The sequence below is a fragment of the Pygoscelis adeliae genome, unplaced genomic scaffold (genome assembly GCF_000699105.1).
Source record: "Pygoscelis adeliae isolate BGI_AS28 unplaced genomic scaffold, ASM69910v1 Scaffold14, whole genome shotgun sequence".
NCBI lineage: Eukaryota > Metazoa > Chordata > Aves > Sphenisciformes > Spheniscidae > Pygoscelis > Pygoscelis adeliae.
The window spans coordinates 79,350-94,938 of NW_008825109.1; the positions used below are offsets into that span (position 1 = coordinate 79,350).

Here is a 15,589-nt window from a genome sequence, read left to right on the forward strand (position 1 = left end):
TTGGCTTGTGAGGGAATATGAATTTAAGCAGATGATTAAATTTCTATAGGATTCTACCCACGTTTCTCAGTAGAAATAGAGACCATCACATTAGGCTTTTGAAAATTGAGAATGGACACACTGAAGTTAAAAGACTCTTGGAAAAAAAAATGGAATAATCTATCTTGATAGCAGGTTGAATATGAGTCAACAGTGTACCCTGGCAGCCAAAAGGGCCAACCATGTCTTGGGGTACATCAAGCACAGGATAGCTAACCAGTCAAGGGAGGTGATTATCCCACTCTGCACTGCACTGGTGCGGCCCCACCTCGAGTATTGTGTACAGTTTTGGGTGCCTCAATATAAGGACATCAAACTATTACAGCGTGTCCAGAGGAGTGAGACCAAAATGATGAAAGGTCTTAACAGCAAGACTTACGAGGAGCAGCTGAGGTCACTTGGTTTGTTCAGCTTGGAGAAGAGAAGGCTGAGGGGTGGCCTCATTGCAGTCTACAACTTCCTCAAGGGGAACAGCAGAGGGGGAGGTGCTGCTCTCCTCTCTCTGGTCACCAGTGACAGGACACGAGGAAATGGAATGAAGCTGCACCAGGGGAAGTTCAGACTGCATATTAGGAAAAGGTTCTTCAATGAGAGGGTGGTTGGTCACTGGAACAGGCTCTTCAGGGAAGTGTGGTCAGTCTGACAGTGACCAAGCCTGTCAGAGTTCAAGGAGTATCTAGACGATGCTTTTAGTCATATAGTTTAGTTTTAGGTAGTCCTTTGAGGAGAAGGGATTTGGACTTGATGATCCTTATGGGTCCCTTCCTACTCGAGATATTCTGTGATTCTATCTATCTCCCACGGCCAGTGAGAGTAGCATGAGAAGCAAGGCCTGTAAACTGAAGGAAGGGAGGTCAATGTCAGACATCAAGAAAGTTGTAACTGTTGATTTAGTTGAATGTGGGAACGGGAAGGCTGGGACCTCTAACAGTGAAGGCTTCTCTACCAGTGAACGGATACGAGTCAAATAACAATCTATCAGAAATGTTCAATGAATACTTGAGTCTGTCTTAGGTGTAGAGGGACAACTTGATCTCCCAAGGCACCACAGTCGTGCTCTCTGTGACATTCTATCAAGTGTAACATAGTTCTGAATGTCAGAGGGTTTCCTCTGTTTACCAGGTCAGCTCCCTAATGAAAAGAAAAAGGCAAGATTCAAATTTAAGACAACGTCAGGGAATTGTGCAAATCTTTATGCAGGGAACTGTATGAGCCATTATTATTATGTACCTTACATTATCATGGGTTTCATGACCAGTGGGTTTCATAAGGCACAAACAAAGGCAAATAGCATGCCAGCAGACTCTGTCTGCAGGTGACTTGTGTACACCACCATTTAGTAACTAGAACTGAGATCCATATTCTAGATCCTCTTGAGTTACTTTTCCATCCATTAATATCTGTGATTTTATCCACATCTTTATGACCAGACCAAATCTATCTGATCATTACCATAAAGAAACTGTAAGAATGGAATGTGCTTTATATTCCATTTTCTATACTTTCAGAAATTAACATAATTGAAAGCAACGTCCAGCCCATCATCACAAAGGAAGGTAAATGAGGCCCTTAGTATATATATTTCTGTATACGTTCATATACATATACAGAATATATATTGTATATATTTCTTTAACAGGATGCATTTTGTACATAACAACTCCAGGACATTCAGCACTTTGCTGGAAAAGCAAAGATACAAATATTGCAATTAGAACTGGCTGAAATATTTTGTATAAAAAGATTTCCCACAGTTGTTCTCCCCAAATGGATTTTCTCCTTTTTCTATGTGCATTTTTGAAATATTTTTTAAATAATCTTTTTTCAAACTATTTCTTTTAAGTGCCCCAAAAATTACTATGCTTTCAATAAAAACATTTCCTTTTTTAAAAAATTAAAACAGTTATTTTAAAAGATGAAGTAGATTTGTTTCTTCTTCAAAGAAAAAAAAATCAGTTCATTTTTCTATAGTTTTCAATCAGTTCTAAATACCAATATCTGTCAGATGCCTGGAAAGGACAGTTAGCCAAACTTTCTTTTTCAATTTCTCAAGGCAAAAGCATGACTTGAAGATTAGTGGTGGGACTGAAGAGAATAAAAAGTGGGGCTGAGACTGTCAAAATCACTTGTGATTCATAACTTAACTAAAACACCCATTAGTTTCACTAAACCAGGTACACTGCTAATGAGCTCCAGTTTCCCATTGAAATAAAAATGTTCAAAGGGAATCTGGTTGAGCTCAACTGAGGGGAAAAGCAGTTAAAAATATCTTGCAAAAATTTTATCCAGACTGTTTAATCATTGTTTCTGGGAGGACTTCCTCCCGACAGAAGTTACCTGAGCTTGCTTTTTCAGCAGCTTGTCTGTGCTTTATCCCACTTAAGATTAGACACGATCTAGCATATATGCTGACCTTTGTTGCCTAGTCTCCATCATTAAATCAGATCCACAGAGCAATATAAATGGATAGATGATTCCATATGGTAATTCATCCAAGATATTTTAGAAGTCTTCCTATGATGAAGGTGAATCACTCTCTGAAAGTACCTGTCCTTTTATGTTAAATCCAGACACAGGCCATTTAGTTTAGGTGATTTACATGATGTTTAGAAGTTGAAAGTTAACTGAAACAAAACCCTCTTTTAAAGAAAAAATGAAATGTCTGAGCACTTCTATAGTCAAATGTTCAACTAAGTGTTATTCACCAGAGAGAGAAAAAATAACTTTATAATTTAGGTAATATTGAAGAGTTACTCCTTTCTGTTGCCAGTACAGTGTTTCTGCTCTGGGACACGCTCCAGGGAATGATCTCTGGCCAATACAGCCTTTTTGCTGATGATTCAGAAATAGACCAAATAAAGCCAATTCTGGCCCTTCTGACCTTGCTAGTAATAACAGTAGTGAGCGGCAACTCCTATCAAAACCACATAAGCCCACAATTGTCTGTAGAAAAAAGCTGGCAAAGTTGCACGTTAATTTTTGCAACATATACCAGGAAGTTCTAGCAGATCGTGATTGAAAGATTTCAGTAAAAAAAGAAAAAAACACCCCCAAAGTTTAGAGGGTGATGTCTGCCCTTTCCTGTCTCAATGTTTTCTACTTGAGTTGTGCTTCCATTGTCCATACATAGGCAAGTTAAAGGGATCTGAAGAGTTAAATCTGATTGAAACTCAAATCTTAACGGACTAAATGTTCAAAGGATTGATCCTAGACTGGGCAGTGTAGCAAACTATGGCTTTACCTTTTGTTTTGAGTACATCTGCTGTATTAATCACATAGGAACGTACAGTAATTTAGAAATCTAAAAAAAATTAAAGGATTTATAAACGTTCATAAATATATCTGACATTTTTTTCATTAACATTAATCATGTATCAATGTATATTGGTATTTAATGGATTCTCAACATGACATAGGAAGGTACAGTAATTTAGAAATCTAAAAAAAATAAAAGGATTTATAAACATTCATAAATATATCTTTGACTTTTTTTTCATTAACATTAATCACATATCAATGTATATTGGTATTTAATGGATTCTCAACATGCAAAAATGCCTCTAAATTTAAAACAGAAACAAGTGAATGAATCTTGTAAGATTGTTTCTTTAAAATATTTATGAATGTTTTTCAGCCAAACGTGTTAGAAAATAAAAGAAAAAGCAATGGGTTGTTCACTTATTTAAAACTCACAGTAGATGAATAGAGCTCTGTAATAACTGGGCATCATTATGATCCTATCATATCATCTCATCTGCAGCAAATAAATGAATTATTTAGCTCTCAAGTCTAACTTATACAATCACCTTCTGCTGCAAAAGCAAACAAAAATGTATGCTTGGATTTGTTACTATTGAAGGACACTAGTTAGCCTGAATTGTACTGTTTTCAACAATTAACACCAGACACGTGTAAAAAGCTATTGTTAAATCCTGATCAGTAATTTAAAAAAAAGAAAAAAATTTATGTAGTATCGAATTCTACATAAATCCATATAAAGAATGATTTTTTTAAGAGATTTTTAAGGAAAGTGAGAAAGATGGACTGTGTTAAGTTTCTAGCTGTGAATAGAGAATAAGGGAAATGTGTGTTACAGCAGCTTCTCAAGTAGAAGATGTTGCCGTAACACTTGTTAGAGAAGAACCACGTTATTCCTCTTAATTGACTGCATAAATGGTATGTTCCTAATTTATTTAGTATCTGCTGCTCCAGCCTGTCAGACAGACATACATTTGGATCAGTGTGGTCTATAGGGATTGCACAAGATTAAGAGGTTTGTTTTGGCCATTGAAATCAAGATGACCTCTCCCATGCAACTCGAAGAATGATAGCCATTAATGCTGACAAATATCCTTACATCCGTTCCATTTGATCGCTGACATTATTTTTTTTTCTTTAAGCTGAGTGACCATTGGCCAAGTCTTGGTAGCTTAAAAAAAAAAAAAAGCCAAATAAAATACCCCCAAAACAACAAATAAAAAAAACCCAAAACAACAAATACCCTCCCCCCCAGAAAAAAAACCCCAACAAATTAAAAAACCCAAAACAACATGAGGGAATTCTGATTAAAAGACCTAGTTTCCTCTTGGAGAGCTATACAGTTAGTAGGAAACAACATGACAAACATTTGTCTCCCTAGTTCTTTTCTAAGCTTTCACACAATAGTTTGCATGCCGATCACTAGCAGAGCAATAGCTATAAGATTCCAGCAATGCCGCAGAGTAGGCTTCTTACCAATATATGTAGAGGAAGACTTCATTTCAGCTGCTGAGGATCTGTTTTTTGCCTGAGACTTGTCAACAGATGTTAAAAATATCATACACAAAAGTAAAAAAAAAAAAATTGTAAATAGTAAGTGTGCAATAGGATCTAAATTTAAGATAACATGGAATGTTATCTTAACTTGCATGGAAGTGCAAGATTGTACAGCATTGTTGCAAATGGCGTCTCAGATTTAAAAAATCTTCCATTAGTCTCATCTGGTTTATCTAGGGTAGGGGGGATAATGCTAGCTTCATCTCAGCCCCATGGAATACCATAAACATTTTTATGACTATTTGTAACATGTTGTTTTTTTCCTATGTCACAGACCCATCTATCACACAGCTCACTAAATTAATTGAAGGGGAACCTGAGTTCAAAATAGTCAGGGAAGGGGAGACAATAACTAAAGTGATTCATGGAGGTTGGTATGCTTTCAGCAACTCAATTTGTATTAGTTAAAATTTGAAATATTCACTATTCCCAGGCAGTTTCTACTTTATGTAGGTGATTCATGTGATATGTTAGACAACTGTTCTGTTTTTAACAAAACATTCTGGAAGTGTTGTAATTTTATTGCATCATTTCATTCTCACTTCTCATGCATTTAAAAAAATCGGGGGTTTTGCCTAGCTGTGTCCCATAGCTACAGTCAAGACAGTGTTAGAAATGCTCTGCATGCTGACATAACATCTGTCTCAGTTAAGAATTGTTTGCTGGTTGTTGTCCTGCAATCAAAAATGCAGTACGTGATTCTGTAATAGAAAGGCAATTTTACCAGACAGAGAGGTAAACTTTGCGTTCTGCGTTGCTAGGGGCATTGAGAAGTTCACATCTAGGGTGCTTTTAAAGGAAAAACAGCATGTGGCCATCCTAAATTTGGAGGAAACTTAGAGCTTGGTCTCCTCTGAACATTTTTATTTTTCATAAAATATGCTGTGGTATTTCCTTGTGTGCTTCAGTAAGTTTCAGCATCTCAAAAACAGCACTTGTAACACTATTCATTACTTGATTAATGTCTTCAATTTAAAAATCCTTGTAGAACCAATTATTAAAACATACACCAAAATCATTGATGGGCGACCTGTGGAAGTGACAGAGAAAAAAGTAACAGAAGAAAGAATTATTCAAGGTAAATTATGCTGAGCTATTCATACTTAGTAAAGTTCACCATTACATACAAAAGTAACACATCTTAAATTCTGTCCTAATGCCTAATTTCCTGGAGAGAACTGCCTAAACTGCATTTCCTGGAGAGATGAATTTTCCCTAATACTTCCCACTGCCTATGTATGACTCAAATTCTGGCTGTGTGTGCTACACACGCATATAGACAAATGGCAACAATATTTCAACAGCGTGTAAAACAATGAAAACTTGTTTTTTGTTTTTTGTTTTTTTTTAAAGTATTTATTTGCAAAGTGCCTGCTTTTGCAAGCTTCTTACTACCATTTCAGGATGAGATTGCTTTTGTTGCACTATTTTAAAAAGTCTGATTTGCTTTAGAAAGAAGACTTTTTTTTTGGTGAACTTTTGGGTTGTGTATCTCCAGGTAGGTTTCATTTGACCAAAGGTAGACCTTCAGTGTGTAAATACCTACTCATCCCAGGCTCCCTTGACAATCATTTCAGAAAAAGAACTTCTCTGTTTCTCTGTAAGGAGGGGCCTCGATTGATCTGACATCCACAAATTAGACATTTGTATTCACCTAATATAAGATAAAATTAATGTGCATCTATGTCCCTTGATCTTCTCCCACAGTAACTTTCAAACTCTCTGGCCAATTTCAATTATATTTGATCTACTACAGAGATATTTCTTTAAGAAACCTAGAAACTTCACAGAGATTGAAAAGTGGAGTGATGTGTATTTAAGCAGTCACAAATTCTCTGCTAACACATTTTCATCCCTGTGGTTAAATATCAGTTTGAATGCTGCCATTAACATCCTGTCTGGCAGAGCAGTTGTGAGGGAAGACAGTGTTATAGGAACATATTGACTTAGCAGAAAGTCTTAATATTCAGTTTATTTAGAAAATCTTAAAATTCAATTTAAGAAGTCATTCAAGCAAGAGAGAAATAAAGAACCAGACTTAAGTTATTCTCATACAACTATTTACTATAATGAAAATAACTGAATGAAAAACATTGGTGGTTTCTGAATAAACCTGGGACTATTTTTCAACACAAAATTTCAGGGGGAGAAAATAAAACAGCATTTTGTCATTTCTCAAATTCAAGTTTCACGAATATCCCACATAAAATGGTCAATATAATGTAAAATGCCAGTGTTTCAGAACTGATAGTTCCTTCTCTTCCCTCTGTAGTAGAAACTGATAAAGAATCTAAAACATTAAGCTCTCAAATGATTCATAGCAGTAATAAAAGCAACAATGTCTATTTACAACAGTGGATCCAGACTCTTTTTGCACTTAGGAAGTATCTGATCTATGACCTAATACAACAAAGTGTTTAAAACTGAGTCTTACTTTAAGAATGTGAGCAGATATTTACTGTAAGTATATTAAATTTGTCTAAGTACTTTCCTGAATAGCTCTAAATACTATTTGGAACCCTCTTTCAGTTTCATTTGGGACACAGTGAAAGATAAAATGATCATAAAGGCAGATGAAAGCATGTTAACAATGGAACCATCCTAAATGTTAAATAGGAAAAAATAACTTAGAAGGCAATCCTATTATATCTGATTAAAGTCTTACACATCTCTTTTCCAGGTCCCGAAATAAAATATACCAGAATTACTGCAGGTGGTTCAGACAATGAAGAAAAGTTAAAGAAATTGCTTGAAGAAGGTTAGTATCCTTGTTTTCTTTCCTTCCTTAAAAAAAAAAAACTTAAAAATTATATTACTTAAGTAATTCCTGAATGGATACTCCATGTTTTCAGCAAAGGTGCTCATACTGCAAAATCATACCCAGAGATTAAACCTCAGAACCTGAGAAATGTCCAAACCTAACGTTCTGGTTTGAGTCTCAGATCTTCACATTTCAGTCAGCTCCAGAGTTGAGGCTGCCTGGGTCTAATATATAGTATGCTATGTTTGTCATAAAGTATGTTTTTTTCAGTGTTTACATGGAATTTAATATCATAACAGATGAATTTTGTAATTCAGCAAAATGCTGTGACAGGATTAATTCAGTAATATGCTGTTACAAGACTGTCAAATGTTTTCTGTAAATCAATTTTTTGCCATAACCTGTATCCTATCAGAGGTTACCAAGGTGACCAAATTTATTGAAGGTGATGGTCATTTACTTGAAGATGAAGAAATCAAAAGACTTCTGCAGGGAGGTAATTCAGTGTATTATAACTAACCTTTTTGCAACAGGTTATGATAACGGAAACCCCTCTCAGATATGTCGATCTCAACATTTTAAAGACTGACCTAGCAGAAGTGTAATTTTAATGGGAGAAAAAGTAGAATGCCATATATGAAGTGCCAGATATCTGTGAAATGGAAATAAGTACCAAAGTTTGATTAATCAATTTTTTTTATGATATTGGTCATAGAAAAAAAAATTATTTGGTTTTTTTCAGTCTTTAAAAAGTTATCTAATTAAAACTCAGGGGAGCAATGAAGATTTATTCCACTAGCTGTGAAGTCTTTTTTTCAGCAAATTTAAATCTCTGAAAAACACTTATGAAGTGGAAAGTATTGCAACAGGCCAAATTAATCTTACTCATCAGTTCTTCAGAAATGAATATTCATTGCCCTCGAGTTAATAATTAAAGGCATGTTTAGCATCCTTCTTTCAATGCTTACAGGTGATGGATATCAAGGCATTAACTTTAATTCTCTTCAAATATAGCATTCCAAGGAATGGTTTTCTTTCCTTCTTGCTCTCTTAATTCTAACAGTTTTGGCAATATATAACCAGTAGCTGCAGAAAACTGGTAAAAGAACTTGTGCTTATGAAATTAATCTTTCTCTATGAATTTGGAATGTTCTCTGCTTAATGTAGATTAGAAAAACTATCACTATCTATAATAGCAATGGGGAATAAAAAACGAGAATTCAAGTGCTGTGTTTTTAGTAAATGTTAGTGTAAACCTGTGTCAGAAACATCATACAAAAATATGTATGAATATTTCTCTTGGCATAAATTAGCTGAATCCACTTCATTTTATGTTCACTTTTTAGTAAGTTACAAACTTGAATGCCAGTGAAGTAGCTCACAGCCAGCTGTGTGTTTACTGAAGTAAATCTTGTAGTCCTCTGAAAGCACTATTCTGTGGATGTGACTTAAACTTCAGTTAAGTAAAAAATTTAGTGATGGCTGAACAGCTTTCCACCAAACAAAACCATGCTAATTGATAATACAGCTAGACTTAGACAAAGCCAAGATATGGCTGTGAATACCGTTGACTGTATTTCTTTCTTCTGTTTTAAACATCTAAATCTTTAGTTTTACAGGTCTAAGCCAGAATTTGCCTATAATCATTGGAGAGAAATAGGAACTTCCAGAGGGTTTTTCATCTTATCCTATCTTAAGTGTCCCAGCTATGTGAAAAGAGTTGCTCTCTGGAGATGCCTATTTAAGTGTTGAATATTTTAAAGGAAAGTTGAAAATGAAAGAAATTATAGCAAGAAAATCCCTCCATATACTGGATTATGTTCTGTTGGTGTCAACCAGTCAATAAAGAACAGGATCAAACTTTATCTGTAGAACTGTTCAAAATTCTGGTGACAGGTCGGATGCCAGAATCTAACAATTAGAATTGTAATTGTAATCATCTTCAGTTACAGAGGTATACAATTAAATAGACATAATTTGTAGAGATACATCTCACAGTGATCCTATAGGTGTATAGAAAATAAATAGTTTCTCTGTAGTAAATTTGGAAAAGACAATATTGTCTCTTGAATTCTTGCTATTTTTCCTTGCTATTATATGTTAGTTTGCATAAGCATCCTGCTTTACAGAATGGACCAAATAGGCAGATTTGTCTCTTGTTTTAATTTGATTTTTCTCTATCTTTTCCATGATTTATCCAATCAGCTACCCTTGGCTGCCATGGTAATACCTTACCATATGTTTAGCCAATAAAAGCAGATACACATGCTGCTTTATGGCTGTTGGTGATAATGGTGATCATGCTTTACAGCCCTCTTGTCTACGTCAAATTACTTCTGTTTTACTGAAAATTTCCTAAGCATTTAAATCTGAGTCCAGTCACAAATGAATGTATTACCACTGTCTAAAGTGAAAGAATTATTTCATACGGGCTGCAATTCTACTCATACAATATCCAGCACTGCTTGTTACAACTGGCAGTCTTTGCTGAAACAAAACTTCAAGCCAAGATTACAATGAATGACTCTCAGCCCAAGAGAAGGAATCACCTGTGGCAGGGCCAAGGAAATCAGCAGGACCTTACGGCATGAATAATATGGGGGCCTGCATACACCTACACCCCCAAAATGACATTGTTCCCACTGAAGGCTCCTTGCATATGGAAAAATGCTATGCCAGATTTAACTCATTTGTTTTTGATGCTTATCGTAGCTGGAACTGAGTACACCAAGGTTACTAAAGTAATTGAGGGAGAGCCACAGATTATCGAAAGAGAAATCAAGAAAGTCCATCTGGAAGGTTAGTTTGTCTAAAAACCCAGTATCACTAAGACCTGCTTTGTCTGAAGTGATCATTCCAGGTGGAGTTTTATAGTATCCATTCACAAAAATTACTTAGGTCTGAAGCCAGTATTTTAGCAAGAAGAGTTTTATAATTGTTTTGGAAAAGGATTCTTTCACTGACATTGCAGAGAAAAATGTTGAGGCTTATCTTGTGGTTAAAAGTAAGTAAAAGATTTGGCAAACATAGTAGACAAGAGGAAATGTCTGACCACAAAGCTTAGGTAAAACATTTGAAGGAACACGCACCATAAGAATTGCCTTTTCTCTAAGCAGCACATCCAGAAGAAGACCACGTGAGTTGTTTTTAACTTGAGTTATTTCTTGTCAGTGTTAATGTGATCTGTTGATGTGAGGGGTTCTCAACTTGGTGACGTGGGGGTAGGGTGGAGGGAATATAACCTCTGGGGTTGAGTAAATATCTCACAGGGTCTTGGAATTTCTCTACCCTTATCTTGTTGTCAAATGAGAGAAGATCTTGGGTTTGAAAAAGCTGAATGGTGTCGAAGTCCAAAATTAATCTCTTAAAGGAGCCAAATACAATTCAGCCTGGCTTTATACCAGGAATTTGTTCTTCAAGTTTAACAATCATTTTTTAATGATCTTCATTCAAAGTTAAGAAGTAGCTTGTTTAGGGTTTCTTTTGTATTTGTATGTATGTCCTTTTCCAATTCTAATTCTAACAATGCAGAATAAGTTATTCTGTCAGCCTTTGGACTAAATTCATAGGAAAAAATTTTATGGCTTGTGGAGAATGAAGTTAAATAAATATGTTTCTACTTTTTAAATTTTGAAGTCTATGCTAAATACTGAAGGTATACCATAATATTTGTATAACTTCAACATTGAGTAATACAAGGCGTGCAGGGAAGTCAACCATTGCCTGAAAAAGACAGACAGGTGTGATATTCAACCATGAGGTTTACGTGAAAGCATAATTGCATGGACAGCATATAAGTATGGAAAGCATACTTTGGATGGACCATGTTCTGTCCTTGTCAGGGCAGTGCAGAGCTTGAAATTTTCTATCAGATTGATGCAGATACCCAGTGTTTAACCTCAGCTGTAATGAGGTGAAGCCTGTATGTCAGGGCCATGCATTTATACACCCTGTACCTCAGGATGAAAAGACAACTGACTGCAGCTGGTTAAGCAAAGATGCAAGTACTTCATGGTTATAAAGAAGGAAAAATACCCCAGTGACATTTCTGTGACAGTAACAGAAGAATTCTCTCTTATGCTTGTGAAATATTTTTCCTCCCAATGAGGTTTAAAAAATGTCTCAAGGTTTGATGAGAAAGAGGAAGAAGTGTCCATAGTTTCACTCAGTCAGTATTTTGGAAAACAGATGTATCTGCTAATGAGGGTGGTACCTATTCAGTAGCCCTTGCTGTACTCTACCCTTTAAAGCAGAAGTCTTTGAGAAAATTAACTGAACTCCAAATGTGGAATCATACTGTGGACTCACAATGCAGTTACACATCAAGCCCCAAACACAGCTGGAACATCTTGTGATGGTTGAGTTTCAAGCATATCACTTATAAATAATTCCTGAAGTAATGTCTATACAGAAGACCTGGTCATCCTCTGCCAAAAGCTGAGACTGAGTCCTGGGCTGTACATTAACCTGAGCTTGTACGTCGCTGACAGTATCAGATGGTGTTTGCTGAATGAAGAGCATGGGCAAAACATCCTGGCACCTACCTACATCATGTAACCATCTGTAGGAGATCAGTGTGAATAACGGATTAATTCATACTGTTAAAATGTAAAAATACTTAAAAATACTTTTGAAATGTTGGTAAGATTTGATGGATGACTGCACATGACAGAAATATGTGAATTGTATTATAAGCATTCATGTTTCAGGTGATGAAGTCAACATGCTAATGGGACAAAATTCTTAATTTACTGAAAACCTTAAAGAACAAACTTTGCAAGTCAGCAATGGGTTTCCAACATTTCTAATGAGTTTTAATTCAAAGGCTTTAACAAATAACTTCTGACTGCAACATTTCTGTTTTCTAGAAGCACCTGTACGGAAAGTACAACCAACCAAGAGGACACAAGGTAAAAGCAAAACATATATTTAAACATTTTAACATGCATCAAATATTATTCTCATTTACTTTAAAAATCAGGAGGGAAAAAAATACCCTTAAGAAAACAGAGTTCGAAAGGAAGGAGTTGCATTTATGCCTTTGAAAAAAGAAATTTTATCAAAGCTTGGTATTGTTAATTACTGGCTTTCTAGATTTTTTTCTTATATATATTTCTATCTGAAAATGACTTAGATTATGTGCTTTGGTCAGTGTTTCAGATTAGAATAAAGCCATCAAGGTGAGATCTGAGTCTGAAGTCTAACACTGTGAAAATGGCACTGTGGGATTCCCCACCATAGGATTTGTAACTCACTGATTCTACATTATTTTGATCTATTAAGAAGCTGAGAGATCACTGTAATTTCCTAGCTGCCAGCACAAGAGTGAAAGATTCAGCATCAGGCTTCATCTTTCCTCTTCACATGTCTGTTTCACAAGTAAATACAGTATATAGTGTAACTATATTATATATAATGATAGGTAATAATTTTGGTTCTTTTTCCATTTTTCCCAGGGGGAACAGCAAGAAGGAGGACAAGACTAGCTTATTCCTAAAAGCTTACCAAGATAGAATCCACAGAATTACAAATTAACAGCATGGTCTTTGAGAGGAAGAGAAACTTTTTAAAAAAATGAGAACATTAGAAAACGACGTTGTTTTGATAACATAATGTAAACTGAACCATGAATCCACAAAAAGATGTGAAGCTGCAGATACTCACTGCTAGCACAGTGCTCACTAGGAGGAGTAGTCCATTGGGGGTGCTTTAACTGCTCTTGATAGTAAGCAGGGTGGGATCCTGGAACTGCTGAAGGCCATCAGCTTCTGTAGAACCAGGATTCCTTCTTATGCTGGCTAGTAAGTGTTTGCAGGATTGGATTCAAAAAGAGCAGGGAACAATGCAGAGTGTATTTTTTTATTATTATTATTTCCATTAAATAAGAAATATAAATGAAATCAGATCATTTCTAAAAAAAAAAATCACTTCAGGTGACTTTTAGAGTAATCTAAGGAAGTATGAGATGTTAAAACATAGCACTTTTGGTTCAGTAGTGTTGTATGCTTTTTATAAGTCAAAATTCATCACGTTTAATGTCATAATGACACCAGTAATGTTACCTTTTCTAAACAAATAAATATGCCTTATATTAAATGTATCCTTTTTTTTCTGTTCTACATTGCATATCCAAATGCCTTCTAGTAATGTGGCTAATGGAAGCTCTTAAACAGAAACAAGGAAACCTTATGAGCTTCTTGAAATGTATTTGAGATCATGTTGACTTCTTTATTTATAAGAAAAATCATTCCCATTAAAGGAATCCTGTACCAATACATATACTGAGATTCTTAAGTGTTTTCCCACTTTTCCCTAAATGTGTTTTTTGATTATTAAAGTGGGTTATAAAAGGGATAAATAAAATGCATGCAAACAGTTAACTCAGCATGGAAAAAGGTTTTACAAAAATGAGGCTAGGTCTGAAAGCTTTTATATCAAAACATGCTTTGCTAATGTCTGGCACTAATGTGGAGTTGTCTGTAAATTATGTCAATTTTATAACTCTAGTTTTGTACTCATAAAAGTTGTTTGCCTTTATTAACAAAAGTTGGAAAACAATTACTCATGGAGTAGAAAAAACGTGTTCAAAGTGCCTTAATTCTGCAGACCAGAGTTTCAGAGGAGTTATCTAATGTGCTTTTATACTTCTGTTTTGAAACAAATACTCAATAAAGAATTTGGCTGAACTGTGCTTGCTTTCTTTTGTAAATATTTTTTGAATAGTAAAGCATATTCTAAATATTCTTAGGCTTTTAGTGTAGTTTTTAGTTAAAAAACATGCCTCCACAGAAGCAAACTGATGCTTCCCCTTCTCACTTAGCACATGCTAATGTACTTAAACTGCATCACTCTCCTTAAACACAATTAAAAACCTGCCCTAATTCCATAATCACATACCACAAGCACTACTGCCTGAAAGCAGTAGTAAAGCTGTCTGAGCATTGGATCGCTATGTTGTGTAGCTTTACTGGGCTGTCAGACTGTCTCAATAAGGTGACCTCAGTATCTACTATTATAGTGCTTTGGTGGAAGGACATCTTTTAAGCCTGGTAAGAGCTAGACAGCTTTTAGGTGAGAATGAGAGCTCTTAGAACTGCTTAGAGGGCGAACTGAAGCTGTCACCTTTCCTTGGGTCCTTTGACTGTCATTAAATCATTAACTTTAATCCGCTTTCTTCACTGCCATGCCACTGTGAGCTGTCAGTCAAGTAAGATTTTAAGGGGCGGTAATTATGTTAGGGGAGGAATGTGTCTGTGCTCTCCTCACCCAAGAAAGAGTAGGAGATGGGGAAGAAAATGGAATGGAACTGACAGATAAAGTATGTACAGGAACCGGGGAGGAAGCAGAAGGAGGCAAGAAAATGGATTAAAACCTATCCTGTGGTAGGACATTTTTAACTTTTCAAGTGGGAATAAATTTCTGACATACTAATTTTGGTATATTTTCTGCTTTGATAACATTTTAAAGCCTCTGGTAGTCACTAAAATACCTTTCTGTACTTCACTCTTCATTAATATAATCCAGGTGAAATACAACAATATATAGAAGGCACTCCTGCATGAACACTTGTTTCCCTGATACACGCCGTTCCTCTGAGTCCTTCCTTGACCACAGAAAGTGTCTGCCCAGCTGCACTGTACACTGACATCTCTTTTAGAGTGGCTTTTTCTATTTATCTGAATAAGAATCCTTCCACAACCCAACGTAGAAAGAAAATCAACATGTTCTTTTCATATAGTTAGTAATTTCTTTCTCAGCACGGACAGTCTTTTACCAAAGAGCAGATTTGGAGAACTTTTGTGACTACGACTCCTCCCACTCTGTTATCTATTTCCCCTCACCTTATAGTAATTTAAACTAATGTAATGTGATTAAACAAGGGATTAGCATGCTACCAAGTCAGAATGCTTACTAATAATAGAGAACTCACTCTTTTCTTTGGTATTTCCTTATAATCTCTTAAGGATTTATAAA

At 35.5% G+C, this 15,589-nt stretch overlaps 1 protein-coding gene across 3 annotated transcripts in view; it reads left to right on the top strand.

Moving 5' to 3' along the window:
* POSTN (periostin, osteoblast specific factor) overlaps window positions 1-14,305 on the top strand; it is a 38,542-nt gene extending 24,237 nt beyond the window's left edge. The window contains exons 17-23 of one of the 3 annotated variants that reach the window (XM_009327702.1): window positions 5,129-5,224; window positions 5,843-5,932; window positions 7,535-7,612; window positions 8,031-8,111; window positions 10,328-10,414; window positions 12,484-12,525; window positions 13,072-14,305. In XM_009327702.1, the coding sequence (XP_009325977.1) occupies window positions 5,129-5,224; window positions 5,843-5,932; window positions 7,535-7,612; window positions 8,031-8,111; window positions 10,328-10,414; window positions 12,484-12,525; window positions 13,072-13,112 (515 nt within the window). In that variant the 3' untranslated portion in view covers window positions 13,113-14,305. The remainder of the gene's footprint in view (window positions 1-5,128; window positions 5,225-5,842; window positions 5,933-7,534; window positions 7,613-8,030; window positions 8,112-10,327; window positions 10,415-12,483; window positions 12,526-13,071) is intronic. The other 2 variants (XM_009327703.1, XM_009327704.1) reach the window with 2 other exon arrangements.
* The last annotated feature ends 1,284 nt before the right edge of the window (window positions 14,306-15,589 follow it).